The 16,959-nt window shown below is 37.7% G+C and overlaps 1 protein-coding gene across 1 annotated transcript in view; it reads left to right on the top strand.

Annotated features, from left to right (window-relative positions):
* Window positions 1-16,959, top strand: part of LOC119043034 (cell surface glycoprotein CD200 receptor 1-like) — a 36,735-nt gene that overhangs the window by 13,187 nt on the left and 6,589 nt on the right. The window contains 3 exon segments of the mRNA XM_037136907.2: window positions 8,894-8,974; window positions 13,739-13,786; window positions 16,611-16,928. Of these exon segments, the coding sequence (XP_036992802.2) occupies window positions 8,894-8,974; window positions 13,739-13,786; window positions 16,611-16,928 (447 nt within the window).

Below are 16,959 nucleotides of genomic sequence, written 5' to 3'. Positions count from 1 at the left end.
CTGTGTGACAGCTCTTCAGTCCAGTGCCACGAGAGGGAAATCTAGTGGTGAGAGACGGATCGTCATCTTAGAAGGCAGAAGAGAAAGCATTCCCCTTACTTCCAACATTTACCATTAAATTAATGTGTTAGTCTTCAGGTAGGTTTGCTAGAGAAAAAGGTTACATGTGTCTCTTATTCCAACTGAAATTCCCGTCTGCTATTCAGAAAATAACAAAATTTGGGGGAAATTGGTGTTGCCTTCGATTATTCCTACAGGGTGATACTTCTTTTCCACTTACGTAGCAGACACAAAGTTATAAATTAGACCCCCTCCCCCCAAAGCTAGAAAGTCCGTGGATATTCTGGCGAAGATGGACTGCCACTAGTGCCCACATCACAATGTGGAAATCACTGCATTAGAGGCAGAAATGTAAGTAGCTCATTTAGATTACAATTCATCTTATTTTGGGGACCTTTGAAGAAACTTATTTTCATAACTTCTTGATTGAATCCATTCATAACTCTAAAAACTTCCAGGAAATAACACTTTTATTTATACCCTACAGCCACAACATGCAGCTTTAGAGGTGGCAGGACATTCACTAACTAAAATGCTAAAGTTGATGTTTGAAGCTTTTTGGGGCCAAACATTTATAGTAAAGTGTTTTTGCACTGTATTGACTTTGCCACACTGGTGCTTAGAGAAAGTTATGTGCTCAGTGTAGTCAAGTAAAAGTTGTTCTGGCAACATCACTTGAATTTCTGGGCCTTTGTGTGGTTAAGATCTGGGTCTCTAAGTTGTATTCATTTTAAATAAAACATTGAATCTTTAAGAGAAGTATACTGCTTCATTTTTGCTGGGTTTAAAACCTCGGTTTGTAATGTTTTTTAATATATTTCATGAGTTATTCCTCACAGTCTGTGTTTTGTAAAAAGCAGAACTAGAAAGTATAAATTCATTTTATTATCTAAAATGATTCAGGAAAAAAGAAGCAGAGCAAGAAATAAAACCCATATCTCTTATATTTTCCAGCCATTGCCTAATCCATAGTGGTTTGGCTCTATATTTTTTATAATAACTTGCACAGTTTTGAAGTTGGAAAGCTTGAAACATCAAATGAAGAATGAAGTAATTCTATCATTTGGTTTTCCTCATGTAAAATATCAAGATATTTCCCCAGATTTCAACATGTTGAAATGTATTTCAATGTATTCTACACTGTGTTTTAAAGGTAGTAAGTTCATTAAGTGTTAAATAACAATAAAGATGATAAACAAAAGTGTGGAGATCATAAGAAACAATATCACCTTTTCACTGTGCTGGCACAGGGGCCTTAACTCCTGGAGAGGAATTTCAAAAGAAATGTAGAAATAAAACTATTCCACATTATTCTCTTTTACAGCTATACGGTCATCTTATCAGAGCCTAGCCAAATATTTCTGCTACAGTTTTGCCCCAATTTAAGGATTCTTTTAGTTAGAATTTATTTATCAGACTCCTCACTCCTTTGTATTGCTCCCAACAAACAGGAGTAAAAGGGCAGGAAATCTTAAACTTTTTTGTCTTCCACCTCTATGCATTAGAAATAATAAATAAATCTAAGCAAATATAAAAACTTTAAAAGTATGGTGTAATCTATGTTCTGTTGTGGTTTAAAACTATTACTGGTTTTTATTGGAAAGTGTGAAATAACAGAATGCCTATCTATAACTTATTTAGTCAGTAGAGCACAGCAAACACTAGATTTTGCACTAGATAAAAACTGTTTAACGTCACTAGAAAACCACGTGCTGTTTCTGAGAGCTGTTTTTCCCCTTCATGGAGGGAGCCCTGGGAGCACCGGTCTGCACAGTCATGCCTGGATGATGTCTGCTGCCTTGGGCAGCACAGGCTTGCTCAGGCCCAGGACGGTGATGATTGGGAAAGGACATTTATGGTGCTCAGAGTGGGTGAGAGGTTTCGTTAGTAGTAAAATCACAAGACAGTCTTACTTCTGAGGATAATTTTGACTTAGATGGAAAATTTTTCTTTTTTCAGTGTTAAGGGTTTTCTTTGGTTTGTGTTTTGTTTTGTTTGTAGTTTATGTGGATATATATTCTAATGTTATGTGTGTTAAAATCTGATGTTTATGTCCATTTTATCACATTTTGTTTCACAGTTTGTTCTTTTTGTATTCTAAGAATTTTTTTTTGTATATGTTAAAGTCATAGAGACTATCTCCTAGGTTTTCTTCTAGAAGTATTATGGTCTTAGCTTTTACATTAAAGTCAATAATTCAGTTTAAGATATTTTTTTTCTATATAGTGTTGAGTAAGGGTTGAGGTTCTTTTTTCTTATGGATATATAATTATTCCATGATCAGCTATTGAAAAGGCTTTGCTTTTCCCTTAAATTGCTTTGTTGAAAATTGATAGACCATGTACGCATGAGTCTATTTCTAGGCTCTCTCTTTTCTTCTCTTGAAGTATGTGTCTATCCTTCAGCAAATACCGGACAGCCTTGATTATGGTAGCTTCATAGTAATGCTGAAATTAGGTAGTATAAGACTTGCAATCTTATTTGTGTTTTAAACATTGCTTTGGTTAGTCTAAATTTACATTTCCATATAAATTTCAGAATCTTCTCAATTTTTACAGAAATGACTACTAGGTTTTGATTAAAGCTGTATTAAATCTATACAACAATTTGCAGAGAACTAACCTCTTATCAGTATTGAGTTGTCCTGTCCAAGAACAAGGTATTTACCTCCATCTGTATAGGTATTCTTTAATTTACTCAGTAATGTCTTATATATTTCAATGCACAGGCCATGAACATCTTTCGTTGAATTTGTTCCTAAGATTTTATTGCATATTGCAAATGAAATTTCTTTTTAAAATTTCATTTTTCAATTGCTTGCTGTTAGTACATAAAAACATAATTGCTTTAAAATATTATTAGCATTTTAGACTATGACCTTACTATATTTGATTAGTTCTGCCAGTTATTTTATAGATGCCTAAGAATCATGTCATCTTCAAATAAAGAGTTTTGTGTCTTTGCTTCTGATCCACATACCTTTTTTCTCCTTGCTTTAGTGCAGTGGCTAGGAACTCTAGTACAATATTGAAAAGCAGTACTAAGAGCAGACATTCTTGCTTTGCTTCTGACTTCAGAGGGGAAATATTTTATTATTAAAAATTATATTAGCTGTAGGATTTTCACAGATGCCCTTCAACAGAAGTTTCCTTCCATTCCTAGAGTTTTATTAATCACAAAAATCATGAGTGAGTGCTAAATTTTGTCAAATGTTTTAATATATCTGTTGAATTGTTCTTATGTGTTTTTCTCTTTTATTCCCCTAATACTGTGAATGTCATTGATTTCTGACTGTTCAATCAACATGCATTTGTTGGAGATACTTCGTACGATTATGTTGTATTACTCTCTCTATATTGTGCTAGATTTTATTTTGTGAAAATTCTTTTGTGTCTTATGGTTATCAAGGTTATGGTATCTGTTTTTTCTTTTATTTGTAATATGTTTATCTGCTTTTGATGTATGGTTAGTTTTACCTTCATAAGCTGAGGAGGGAAGTGTTTCCTCCTTATCTATTTTCTGAAAGGGTTTGTAGAACTGAAATTACTTCTTCCTTGATAGATTTGATTAGCGTAAAATAATTAATATTCTTTTATTATTTTCATAAGTGTATAATATTGTCTGTATTAATGTTCCTTATTTTATTCTTGATATTAGAGAATTGTGTTATCTCTGTTTTTTTTCTTAAAATAATAGTCTACCTATTGGTTTGCAAATGTTGAAGATCTTTTCAAAACACCAGGTTTTAATTTTGTTAATGTTTGTATTGCTTCTTTTCTATTTTGTTTTTAGCTTCTTTAGATGGATTTTAATCACTTTTTTTCAAATAACATTTAAAATTATTAATTTTCTCCCTGGCTGGTGTGGTTCAGAGGACTGAGTGCCATCCTGCAAACCAAAGGGTTGTTAGTTCCATTCCCAGTCAGAGCACATGCCTGGGTTGCAGGCAAGGTCCCCAGTAGGGGACATGGGAGAGGCAACCTCACATTGATGTTTCTGTTCCTCTCTTTCTCCTTCCCTTCCTCTCTCTTTAAAAATAAATAAATAAAATCTTCAAAAAGATAAAAATTATTAGTTTTTATTAATAAAAATTGCTTTAACTGCAAATCACAAATTTTATGTGTTGTACAAGGTCTGTCCAGAAGGTATCCAGCCTAGTAATATAAAAAATAGAGATATTTATTGATACAAGAAGATACAAGAAATATTGTACATGGGACAAGGACACGTTGGTCCCCTTCAAAGTAGGCACCTTGGGACCTCACACAGTTCTCCCAATCACCATCAGCCACCCCATCATATTTTCCTAAATTTCACTGACAATCTGAAATCTCTTCCCCTCCAAAAGTGATTTTAGTTCTCGGAAAAGCCAGAAGTCCACCAAATCTGGACCAGAGGGGGGCTGAGTCACCTGGGTGATTTGATGTTTTACCAAAAAGCTCTGTATGAGATGTAATGCGTGAGAGGGTGCATTGTTGTGATGAAGTTGCCAATCACCAGTTGCCCATAGCTGTGGTCTCCTGAATCATCCTAATAGTTTCTTCAGAGTAATGTTCAAGCTTAATGCAAAATTTGATGCTGGTTCGGTGCTCTCCTTGCTCAGTCATTTTGAAAGGGACGGCTGCACAGTACACATGCTCACCAGCGTCTACTGTTCCCACTGATGAGTGCAGTGAAGTTGTCATTATTCACACACGTGCAGTCCAGTCTACTCTGCTTGGCTGTCTGGTTACACTGATATGGCACAAAGCATTCTCATGATATTAACAATGGCTGGGCTTTTTCCAGACAGACCTCCTATTTTTACTATCATTCAGGCAAAATAGCCTGTAATTTCCTTTTAAATTTCTTCTTTGACCAAATTACTTAGAAACATGTTTTATATCCAAATAATTGGGGCTTGTTTAAATATCTTACTGTTACTGTTTTCCAGCTTACTTCTGTTTTAATAGGACATCTCTGGTACAACTTCAGTTTTTAAAATGTTTCTGAGACTTGCTTTATGGCCCGCAATGTGGTTAAAGTCAGCGAATATACCATGTGCATTTGCAAAGAATGCATATTCTGCAGATGTTGGTTGCAGAGTTCTAAAAATATCAATTAGGTTAACATAATTGGTAGCAATGTTAGTGGTTATGTATTGTAATATAATGATTCCCCCAAAACTTGGCAGCAGCTAGGGAATATGTATTTTAAAGAATATATTTATTTATTTTTAGAGAGAGAGGAAGTGAGGGAGAAACAGAGGGAGAGAAGCATTGATGGGAGAGAGAAACATCGATTGTTTGCCTTTTGCACACGCCCTGACTGGGGACTGAACCCATAGCCCAGGCATGTGCCCTGACCGGGGACTGAACTGGCAAACTTTTGCTTTGCAGGATGATGCCCAACAAAGTGAGCCACACCAGTTAGGGTGGAAATCTGTATTTTAAAAGGTAAAATACATTATGAGTTGGTACTGATACTTTTCATTCCAATTTAGGACTCAGGGTTTTTACTTAAATTTGTTCATTTTTACATCTATATCTTTTCTCTCACACTGAAATACTGAATGATGCAACATAATAACTCCTTTGATTTATCCCTCAAAACATATAGAAGAGTTTGAGAATAAAAATACCAGACACTACCACCAACAATATGATTATCGAAAATAGTTTTTGTTGTGCATTTTTGTCATTCAGTTATGTTCCATAGAGACATACAGTGAAGTTACCGTGTTTTAAAAGTCACTTGGGTCATTGTTTATGGAGTTATCCTTCATTCTTTTAAAGAGTTTCGCCATACTTTCCTTTTGTGGATATACTGTGGTTTAGACAACTAATCCCCTGTGAGTGGCTATTGGGTTATGTCTAAAAGTCTTGCCATCACCATGTTGAATGAATAGTCTTGTGTATATAATCTTTCTATACTGTTGCCAGTGCATCTTTGGGCTAGATTCCAAGAAGTGATATTGTGGGGTCCAAAGGAAAATGAACATTTAACTTTTCTATGTACTGTCAAATTTCCCTTGATTTAAATTGTAACATTGTACATTCTCATGAGCAGTCTGTAGACATGTCTGTCTCTCCACAGCTTTGCAAATAGAGTACGTTGTTAAAGTTTTGTATTTTTACATTCTTTTGGTGAAAAATAGTATTTATCTAAATTTGTAAATTGCATTTCTCTTACTACCATGAATGGTGTTGAGCATCTCTCTCTATGACTAAGAAATATTTGCATTTTTTTCTAAAAAGTAACTGCTGATATCTTTAGTCCAGTTTGCTATAGGGTTGTGTTGACCTTTATTTTTAACCAAGCTTGAGACAGTCACATGCCGGGAAGCTGTGCAAGCTACCCTACTAAGCACTGAGAATGCAGAGTGAACGACACAGGAGAAAACCCCTGCCCTCATGGAGCTCACAGTTTGGTGAAAGGGGATGATGGGTTTGATCCATGAATTTGGACAATTTTATCAAATTCTCCTCCTTAACCATTCCAGTTCTGGTCCAAAATTCATGTGCTTGAATGCACAGGCCATGATACTTCTCATTCTATGGACTTGCCATTTGATATACTGTTTCAGATTTTTTGTCTCTTAATGTTCCCATAAAAAAATAGCTTGGACTTTCTTCATCAACTTTCAGTTTATGTTGACTTGGATAGTCTATTTGTCCTGGTGCATTTCTTAGGATCCAGACCTTGGTTTCTAGTCACTGCAGCAAGACCTACTTGTGTAAGAGTAATGGGGCAACTGGAGTAGCTGCCAAGCTGGGTGGCCTTGGCCAACTTGTTTCATCATTGTGAGTCTACATTTCTTTATGTGTAAAGTGAAGATAATCATAACTGTCCGGATAGAGAGACTGAAGTAACAAAATAAGCAAATTACCCAAAATATGTTTTTAACTATAAGTGCTCAAAAGTATTATTTTTAAAAGAACATGTTATTAAAGAAAATGGCAACCCAGAGGGGTATTGGATTCAAAATTTCTCCATAAAAACACCGTGCATTAAATTTTATCCTAAGATGTTTGTCTTTGCTGGTCAGACACACTGACTGCAGATGCACTAGGAGTGCATCACTTCATTGTGAACACTTTCTAGGAGGCTTGTGCCTTTCACAGTGAGAGCCTGCCGATATCCAGCCTCAACTCTAATCACACATCTAAGTCTTCTCACTTTCTGGCAATACTGAAATATTTGTAGTTCTTTGAAAATCCCATGTAATTTTATGCCTTCTTTCTAAATGCCATTCTTTCTGTGTGCAATTTTCTTTTTTCTTGCATCTTCCTGGAAAACTCTTCATCCACTAAGATCCAGCTCAGATGCCTTCTGCTGTAAGGAGTCTTCCATAATCTCTCACCCTCACTCTCTTAGATTAAACATTTTTCTTTTTTCTAACCTCTAGAATTATGCATACTTCTGTCATTACATCTGAATATTATGCATACCTGCTTGGAACTTAAGCTTTTGGAGAGAAGAGGTATTGTTTGTTATGGTGTTTCTGTGCCTGCTAAGTACTTTGCCAGTAGTTGCTGCTCAAAATATGTTTATAGAGAGTGCCACTTAGAGTTTGCTTTATGAAATTCGAAGTTGATAGATAGTTACTCACATAATGTGATTTTAACAGTGTTTAGGAAAATCCTTTTTTTGTTCCATGTCAGCACCTAATCAATACAACACTATTAATCTTTTTATACCTAGTCACTAGTCCCTAAAAACCTGTAATAGATGGTAAAACCCTTTCTTCCACAGAGGTAGCTTAATTGTATATAAGCCTGGGAGTGTGGGGGCAACTTCTTTGTGAGTCCCCCCCCCCCCACCGAGTGCCACAGACACACGTGAATGAATAAATATGGCCAAGACATGCTGTGATCTGTTTGGAGAGGAGAAGTGGGCTGTGGCCAGTTTCTCTGGGGAGACAAAGGCCTGCAGCCCCCTCATCCATAGCCTTTTATTGGGTTGTAATACACAGGAATACAGGGCAGCAAGCATCAAACAGTAAATAATACTTCAAAGATATCTGAGGGCTTAGTATCGGACAGTGTCTGTCAGAAGGAGAGTTGTAGAAACTTTGGGAGACACACTCATTTCCTCTAGACCCTTATTACATGAATGAAAGCACTCTTAGCAGAGCAGATTTCACAGGTTTATCAGCAAGTCTTTGTGATGCCAAATTTTTCCCCAGGACACGCTCTACCAAGGCAAGGAGCTGCACCTCTCCCCAACAGGTATTCAAGCTTAAGGGGATTAGAGCCAGGAAGTGCTTCTCCCAGAGGACGTGGCAACTTGAGCTATGTCAAAACCTGGGGGTGAGAGTCCATTGCTCTTTGTTGCAGCCCCCCCTCCTCCACTGTCCTTCCATGATGGCCTCCCAGGTGATCAAGTCTGGCTTAGGTTGCCCCCTGCTGTGAGGGGTCTTACCCGTCATTGACTTCTGACCAAGCTTTGGGGGCAGGGAGAGGAACTGAAGCAGCGTTTGCTACCAGAGACAGGCTTTGTCTCCTGTGGCTGGCATTCCACAGGTCGTCTCTTGCCCTTAGCCACAAGGGGTAGCGATATAATTCCTAAAATCAGGCAGAGCGGTCTACAACATGGGAGAAGAAATACTTTGATTTGAGTGTTAAGACAGGAAGGAAGTGAGAGGCATTCTGGGCTTGAAGTAAGAGGCAGGAAGATCAGGCCACAAGTTCATACTGGGACAAATTTTTTTGGAGACTTTTGCTGTCCTGTCATAATTTGTGTTTTCATTGGCAACTGCAATCCAAAAATGGCTTCAAAAATATGAAAAAAAATGTGGTTTTACTAAGAGTTAAAAATATTAATGTATATTTCTCTTTTCACCCCATTTCAGGGTACATAAGTGCAGAAATGGAGGGTTTTGCTACATCAGGCAACTCAACGCAGCAAATGGGCCAGAACAATAATGGTTCGGGTAATGCTCATCTCTTACTGATAATTCTAACAGGGTTGCACAGTTTTTACACTTTAGAATGTTGAGTTGTTATATAAGCATTTATAGATTTTATTGTCTAAAAATACTACTTATGTTTAAGATTGTTGGTAAATTTTTTATTCTGAAATTATTTCTCTGCTTATTTAGTAGTGTTTCAAGAACGTTATCACTAAACATACCAGTATTCAAAATATTTTTCATTCAACTTTTGAAAGAGAGAAGGCGAAGGGATTAGCCAAAGAGCATATATGCGTAACCCATAGACACAGACAACAGTGAGGGGATGGCCAGAGGGCAGAGGGTTGAGGGCTGTGTGGAGGTGAGCAAGTTGGGGAGGAGGGCAAGTTTACAATATCACAGATATCCCCTGTGATATAGTAAACAATAAAAACTAAAGTTAAAAAAGACAAGTTAGTTTCATACAAAAAAATTAAAGAAAGAACACAGGAGTATTGATTAGCTGCTTTAAATGTTAGATGTACTTCTTTGTTACTGTATACAAAGCATCAAGCAAGACTTAGCAAAAAGGACTCTTTCTATTTTTGATGAAGTCATGATAGTGTATATGAAATTGGCATTCTACAGCAACTAGCTGCCAATCAAGACAATAAAATGAAGGGACTCACATATTAACAATCAGCAAAGTTTAAAAAGCTTATCCAATATTATAAAAATAATCAGAGGAATATTTGCAAAAATATACATAATTATTTTCTCTTCTAAAAACACTTAAGAGTACATTTCAACTTATGAGTTTTATCTCTCATATGAGAAGTTGCAGGGTTAACACAATTTTTCTTAGGGTATTGTTTGGAAGGAGGTGAATATTGCCTGATTGTAGGGGGATTTAGTATCTGGATTGAGAGGCAGATTTCTTCATGAGTCTTCATTCACTGGAAAACCTTTATTAAACAGAAGCCCTCATCCACAATCCGGCCCATTGGGAAATCATTGAAACTCAAAATGCTTGAAGACTTCATTCAAACCAATTATGAAGATACCACTTAATGCAAGACTAGGTTCCTCTAACAAAACCTTTCTTTTAGTTTCTGGACACTTATTAGTATATCTGCTAAGAAGTATTGTGGCCAAATTGCCTATATTCTCAGACAATCTTGCTAAAATGGGAATCCAGTGAAAGGCAACACTTAACAGTTTTGTTTTTTTTAAGATTTTATTTATTTATCTTTAGAGGGGAAGAGAAGGAGAGAGGGAGAGAAATATCAATGTATGGTTGCCTCTCATGCGTCTCCTGCTGGGAACTGGCCTGCAACCCAGGCATGTGCCCTGACTGGGAATCGAACTGCGATATTCTGGTTCGCAGGACCACGCTCAATCCACTGAGCTACACCAGCCAGGGCTAACACTTAACAGTTTATAGCATGAAAAATACTTGCTTTGTCACTAAAATAACACTTTCTATGAGGTATAGAATATAAAATTCAAAGGATAGAAGAAAAGACTTTAAATATAATGATGCCCCATAAAGGCATCAACAAAGGTGGTGTTGTTGAATTTTCCACTGACAGAAATTTGTATTATTAAAACAGAGAGCAGCCTGAGGGCAGCAGAGGCTGAAATGCCCACAAGAGAAAACCCTGATTTACTGCAGTAGATCTGCTTTGCCTGTCCTGGCTGCCATCTCTTGGTCACCAGGGGGCTACTTCAGCTGGTGTCCCCATTGCCCCCCTTTGCTCACCTCCACACAGCCCTCAACCCCCTTCACCCTGGCCATCCCCACACCGTTGTCTGTGTCTATGGGTTATGCATATATGTTCTTTGGCTATTTTCTTTACCTTCTTTCTTCCAAAAGATGAATGAAAAATATTTTGAATATTGGTGTATTTAGTGATCACATTCTTAAAATAGTACTAAATAAGCAGAGAAATAATTTCTTATTCTTCAGAATACTATTGGGTGCCCTCAGTACTTGACATACTTCACATTGGGTAAGAAAAGGAAGGAAGGAAGGAAGGGAGGAAGTTGGCTGCTGGTTATGGTAAAAACAGAACAGGCAATTTATCTAACTTGAGGGAGAAGTTGGAGTTGTTAGGAGAGATTTATTTAATTTTTAAAAGGCAAAGTAAGCAAGAAAAATAGAATACTTAATAGACGTCTGTTCTTTTAAATTGTGGTAAAATGGTAAACATTTACATTTGTTCGTTCTAACAAATTAGAACAAACGAAATATTACACTCTAAATCAAGAGTCAGCAAACTAAGGCCCACGGGCAAAATCCAGCCAGCCACAGATTTTTGTAAATAAAATTTTATTGGCCCTGGCCGGGTGTTTCAGCTGGTTGGAGTATTTCCTGTACACCAGAAGGTTGCAGGTTCGATTCCCCATCAGGGCACAGCCCTAGGTTTCGGGTTCCATCCCCAGTTGGGGCACGTACAGGAAACAACCATAGATATTTCTCTCTTACATCTATGTCTCTTTCTCTCCTTCTCTCTTTTTCTCCCCCTGCTCTCACTCTAAAATCAGCAAAAACATGTCCTCAGGTGAGAATAAAAAATTTTTTGGAACAAGGCCATGCTTATTTAAGTAGTTAAAGTTATTTAAGTATTTAAGTTATTTAAGTATTATGTATGGCTGCCTTTTTTTATGCAACAGCAGAGATGAATAGTTACAACAGAGAACATATGAACTGCAAAGGCTCAAATGTTTATTTTTTGGTTCTTTATGGAAAATACATGTAGATCCTGATTTTTCTCTTCTAGTACTCCTATCCCACCTTACTTATATTTCTGATGCTTTTTTCCTCACCAGAAGATATATGTGTATTCATTGATTTTAGAGAGAAAGGAAGGCGGGGGGAAGAACAGGGGGAGAAAGGGAGAGAGAATATCCATCAGGTGCCAGGTCCCTCCTGGAGGCACCACAACTGGGGATCAAACCCACAACCTATGTATACTATGCATATGCTGTGACCTGGGATAGAACATTTTGGTGTACAGGGTAATGCTTCAACTACTTACCCACCTGGACAGAGCTATTCTCCCTTTTCTTAGTAAATCTTCAACTTTTCCTCTTGATGCATCTGAATGGAAACTCCAATAATACCATAATCAAAAGTACCCACATTGTAAATTTTCTTCTATTACAAACACACAGTCTTGGTTGGTGGTGAATTTGACAATGGAAGAAACTGACAGACCCCAGAACCCTTGGAAGCTGGGTGTGGTAGCATGGGAGAAGTCTGAAAAGTCTAAGCTGTATTTCATGCTATGAATTTTAAAGCTTTAGAATCTAGAATATCTATGTCATAGCTTGATCTGGGTAAGCCCTCTGAGGTCAGGTCTGACTTCTTATCTGTTTCTGGAATAGATTCTTGAGTTTCACATAAACTAAATGCAACAGTTAGAATCATTCTTTGCCCTCCTTCTATCCAAAGCCAATACAGCTGCCTAGAAAAGCCAGATTATTTCAGACCCCTGTTTGCTGTTCATTTCTAAGATCTTTACTAAATTTCTTTGTTTGATTTTTAATGTGGTAGAACTGGGTGCAAAATTATAATGGAGAGCAAGAGTATATTTTTATAACCAGAAGTCTTATAAATGCTTATTGAATGGTTCGACCCAGAGGAGGAAATCTTTTAAGCCCTTAAATCATAAGGAATATTTTTAAATGATTGTTGTTTTAAAAAACAATGCTACAACAGAGAGGTTTTTCAGAAATCAAATTTCAAGTAGGTTAGGACTACTTTAATGTCAGAAATACTGTAAAACCCAAAGAAAGGAATGCATGGGGATCTCAAGAATGATGGAATTAGAAATTTGAGTCTTTATCTCTTTATCACCCAGCCCCCACCCCACTTTGCTTCTGTTTCCATCTCCCCAACATACATGTATTAGTCAGGATTTCTTAGAAAAACAGAACAACAGGGTGTGTATACATGTGTGGAGAGAGAGAGAGAGAAAGAGAGAGATTTAAAGATTTGGCACATGGGATTATAAAAATTTGGTAAGTCCAAAATCTGCAGGTCGGGCCGGCAGCAAGGAGACCCAGGAAAGAGTTGCAATAAAAGTGTGAAGGCAGTTTGCTGACAGAATTCCCTTTCCCAGAAGGTCAATATCTTTTTAAATTAAGGCCTTTGACTGATTAGATGAGGCTCACCCACATTATAGTAAAGCACTAATTTGCTTTACTTAATGCCTTCTAATGTCAACCTCATCTAAAATATATTCATAAAAACATCTAGAATAATGTTTACCTCAATATCTTGAAACTTTGGCCTAGCCAAGTTGACATAAAATTAACCACTGCAGTAGGGAAAATAGTGAAGAAAGAAGAATTAACTATTCTTCTCAGTTCTGGTTTCAAAATTCTCAAGAGAATCTTGGATTTGATGAGTGGGGTGAGGGGCCCATGACTGGACCAAACAACTTAAATCAGGACTGTTATCAGCTAATGGGAGGTGCCCATGATGGGCCAATCCACTGTGGCTAGGCAAGGGATGGAGGCAGGGTTACCTCATACAAAATAGTAGTCAAGTACTAAAGGAAGTATCTCCTAAATGGGAACTCACTGGTTAATGGCTTATGAATATAATTTTCATGTGTTAATATATTACTCCATTGAATGATGAAATAACTTTAATTTGTTTTGCAAAGCATTTAATTTAGTTATGGTTAACTGATTTCGTATCAAGTTGTACATAAGATTTTGTGGCGAAATAATGGCTTTCCTTTCACTTACCTACCTAAAATTGATTTTATTTACTTTCTCTGAATATTTTTCTAGTTTCATCTGTGGATGGAAAGCAGAACCATACAACAGCGCCTACAAGAGGTAATATACTTTTTGGTTTCCACCCACCCCCATGGTTATATGAAGTAATAGAGTGTTAAACTTTCTTAGAGATGCAGCTGATGGTCTGGTCTGAGGGCCAGCCTTGTGCCCCGTATAGGAATGTGGTGATCTGAATGCTGTGATGGGGGGGGACCCTGAGTGACCCTCCCCTCCTCCCCCAAAGCAGTTGAATTCCATTTGGAAATTATGAAGCTTTTCCCATCAGGCACTGTGCTAGGCTTTACAGAGAACACAAGGATGAGGAAGATGAGCAAGACTGTGAGAGAGCCCTCAGGGAGCTCGGTTTTATGGGGGCACACAGACATGAGCACGGTGATCATGTCAAGTGCACCAGGAGTCTGGAGGAGGGAGCTGTTAGCACCAAGGCTCAGAGAAGGCTTCAGGGAGGAGGCATCACGTGAACTGGGCCTTAGAGGAAGAGCAGTATTATAATAGACAAAGACTGTTGGGCAGGGCCAGCCAGACCACAGGAACAACGTGAGGAAAGACATATCCAAGCACTTGTGCTTGGTGTTTTCTTTCTGAAGTGTGGGAGCAATGTAGGGAGTGATGGGATTGGAAAGGTGAGTCAATTTGAAAAAGGGCTTTCAAAGGCAACACAAAGACACTCCAGTGTTTTCTTCAGGCAGCAAGAGATCTCTGAAGGGTCTTTGAGTTGAGTGAATCACATCTGTGTTATAGAACAATGGTCCCGGTTGCAATTTCAGGTATGAATTGAAGACAGGAGAGTTTTGAGACAGAGACAGAAGTTAGGAGGCTTTTGCAGTATCTTGGTGCATAATGATGGGGATATAAACTAGAGGATGGTAGTGAGAAAAGAATTCCAGAAAGCCAATTGGATTTTGTCTGTGTGTATAAGGCTGGATGAGAGTAGGAGGTATTTAGGCAAAGAATCCAAAAAAGACAGGCTATGACTTCTGGTGCTGGAGCAAATATGAGAATCCACCCTCTATCCCCAGTGAAGCAGGAGGTGAAATCATTCTGGCTGATTGGGAGGGATGGAGAATAGTTGTGTAGACAGGTGCCAAACCCATTGAGCATAGGGCAGTGCCTGGTCATTGTAAATGATCAGTACAGGCATTAAAAAGGAAAAAGGAGGGTGAAGAAAGGGTGAAACAATAGCAACTCTGTAAGAACTGTCATAAAGGAGAAGGGTGATTGGGTGATTGACTGAAAGGTATAGAATGGAGGAAGGTGAAAGAACGTAGAATATCTATTGTGCTTAGATTCCTCACCATTGGAGTTACTATTTTGGATACTCCAATGGTCCTGTTAAAATGCACATGTTTACATGATTAGCTAGTACTCCCTAAAAATAGAGTCAAATACATACATACATATATATATATTAGGCAAAAACATTAAAGCCTTGTAGTGTTTTCAAGCTAGAGTTCCAACTCCTGAGAACATAGGAGCTTTCACAACTTGCTTCCTCAACTGTCTCTTTCTTTCTGATTTTATCTTCAGCATCTTTCCCTTGTGCACACGTCTGCTCACTCACATCTAACTCTAGTTGTTCCCAACAAGCCATGTTCTTGTGTGCCGCTAGACCTCTGCCAAGTTGGAGTTTCCTTCTGTAAGGGGATGATGCCACCTGGAGTGGTGGAAGGAGTTTGGGTGTAACTGCTTCTCAGATCTGCTTTATAATCCTCTCTCTTCCTCCACCTAGTTAAGGGATCTTTCTTTGGCTGTGAAATCCAAAGGCCTGAGTCTATCACAGAAGAGGCAGGTGACACCAAGAGAGGAGAGTAGAGATATCAAATGCAGAGGTTAGCACAGGCAAGCTCAGTTCCTGTAGAAATTCTGCCCTGCAGAACCATAGGTGGTTTTGTTTGTGTTAAAGTGATAAAATTATGGGCACTCATTTCCATTGCAGATGAGTTGTAGGAGGTACCTAATCACCTCTCTAGAACCCCTACCGGTCATGGACACATTATGTCAATTTATAGGGAAAATGTGAGCTTCCGTGTTGGAAACTACTTGTAGGTTGCAGGGCTTAATTTTTATTTTAAAAAATGGAGAAAGAATTCAAGTTCTGTACATTTAATCCTCATAATCAGAGTGATTATATGAGAACAAAATCTGTAAGAATAAACTTTCTGGGAGTATGTGTAACTGAGAAGGAAGAAAGGAAGGGAGGAAGGTCTGCTGATTTTGCTAACTTTCTGATTCTCCAAATAAAAAAGAAAATAAAAAATTTTCAGCTTGCTCAACCTGTATGCCATCTCAATTATTTCTAATACTATTTACTTTCCATATTTATTTTTGTCTGAAGCATCATATTTAGAGATAAGCATTTAGTCTTGATGTTACTGATTTATTCTCTCTCATCAAAATTTAGAAGGATATAACCACACCACTAACTATTCTATTTTCTGTCCGAGGAGCATGAGCTGTAAAGAAAATATAATAGTCTCTAATCAAAAAAAATCATTATGTTTTTCTTTTACTTGAGAATTGTGTTTTCTTGTTTTTTATAGATATCAAGCTCCCGAATTTATTTCAAAATACTTAAAAAATGTCTCACACATGTAATACATCCTGTTGACCCAATAACACATAATATAGGAGAAAATGAGTTAATCTTTAAATTCAGTTTAATATGTTATATAACTTTCATGAATGTTTAATTCTTTAATATGTCTAATATCTTTGGAATAAGACCACCAGCAAAGCAATGTTCTAGTACAACTTTACGTAATATGTTGTGGGGAATTTAACACGTGAAGTTCTTTATCAAGCTTTCTTTTACCATTCTTTGTGCATGTTTGCATGTGTGTGTGTGTGTGTGTGTGTTGTCCAGCTAACAGCTCCCTGACCGTGTTGGAGGACACAAAGGCTGTGCTCCCCTGCCTTCCTGTCCAGTTGACGAATGCGATTGTAACAACATGGAAAATAACGCTCGGAGACAAGCCTCCCTGCATCAAAGCCTACAGGAGAGAGAAACATGAGACGTCAGAGGCAAACTGTACTGACAAGAGAATAACCTGGCTCTACGGACCTGACCAGAATGCTGCCCTTCAGATTGACCCAGTGCTCATCACTCATGATGGGTTTTACGAGTGTGAAGTGGTAACACCTGATGGGAATTTCTGTCATGGATATCACCTCCAAGTGTTAGGTGAGGAACATACACTGGTGTTTCACACAAC

Source organism: Artibeus jamaicensis, unplaced genomic scaffold, assembly GCF_021234435.1.
Source record: "Artibeus jamaicensis isolate MK-2021 breed Jamaican fruit bat unplaced genomic scaffold, CSHL_Jam_final contig_3126, whole genome shotgun sequence".
NCBI lineage: Eukaryota > Metazoa > Chordata > Mammalia > Chiroptera > Phyllostomidae > Artibeus > Artibeus jamaicensis.
Note: the sequence above shows the minus strand (reverse complement) of the source record. Positions and strands in the feature narration are given on the sequence as shown.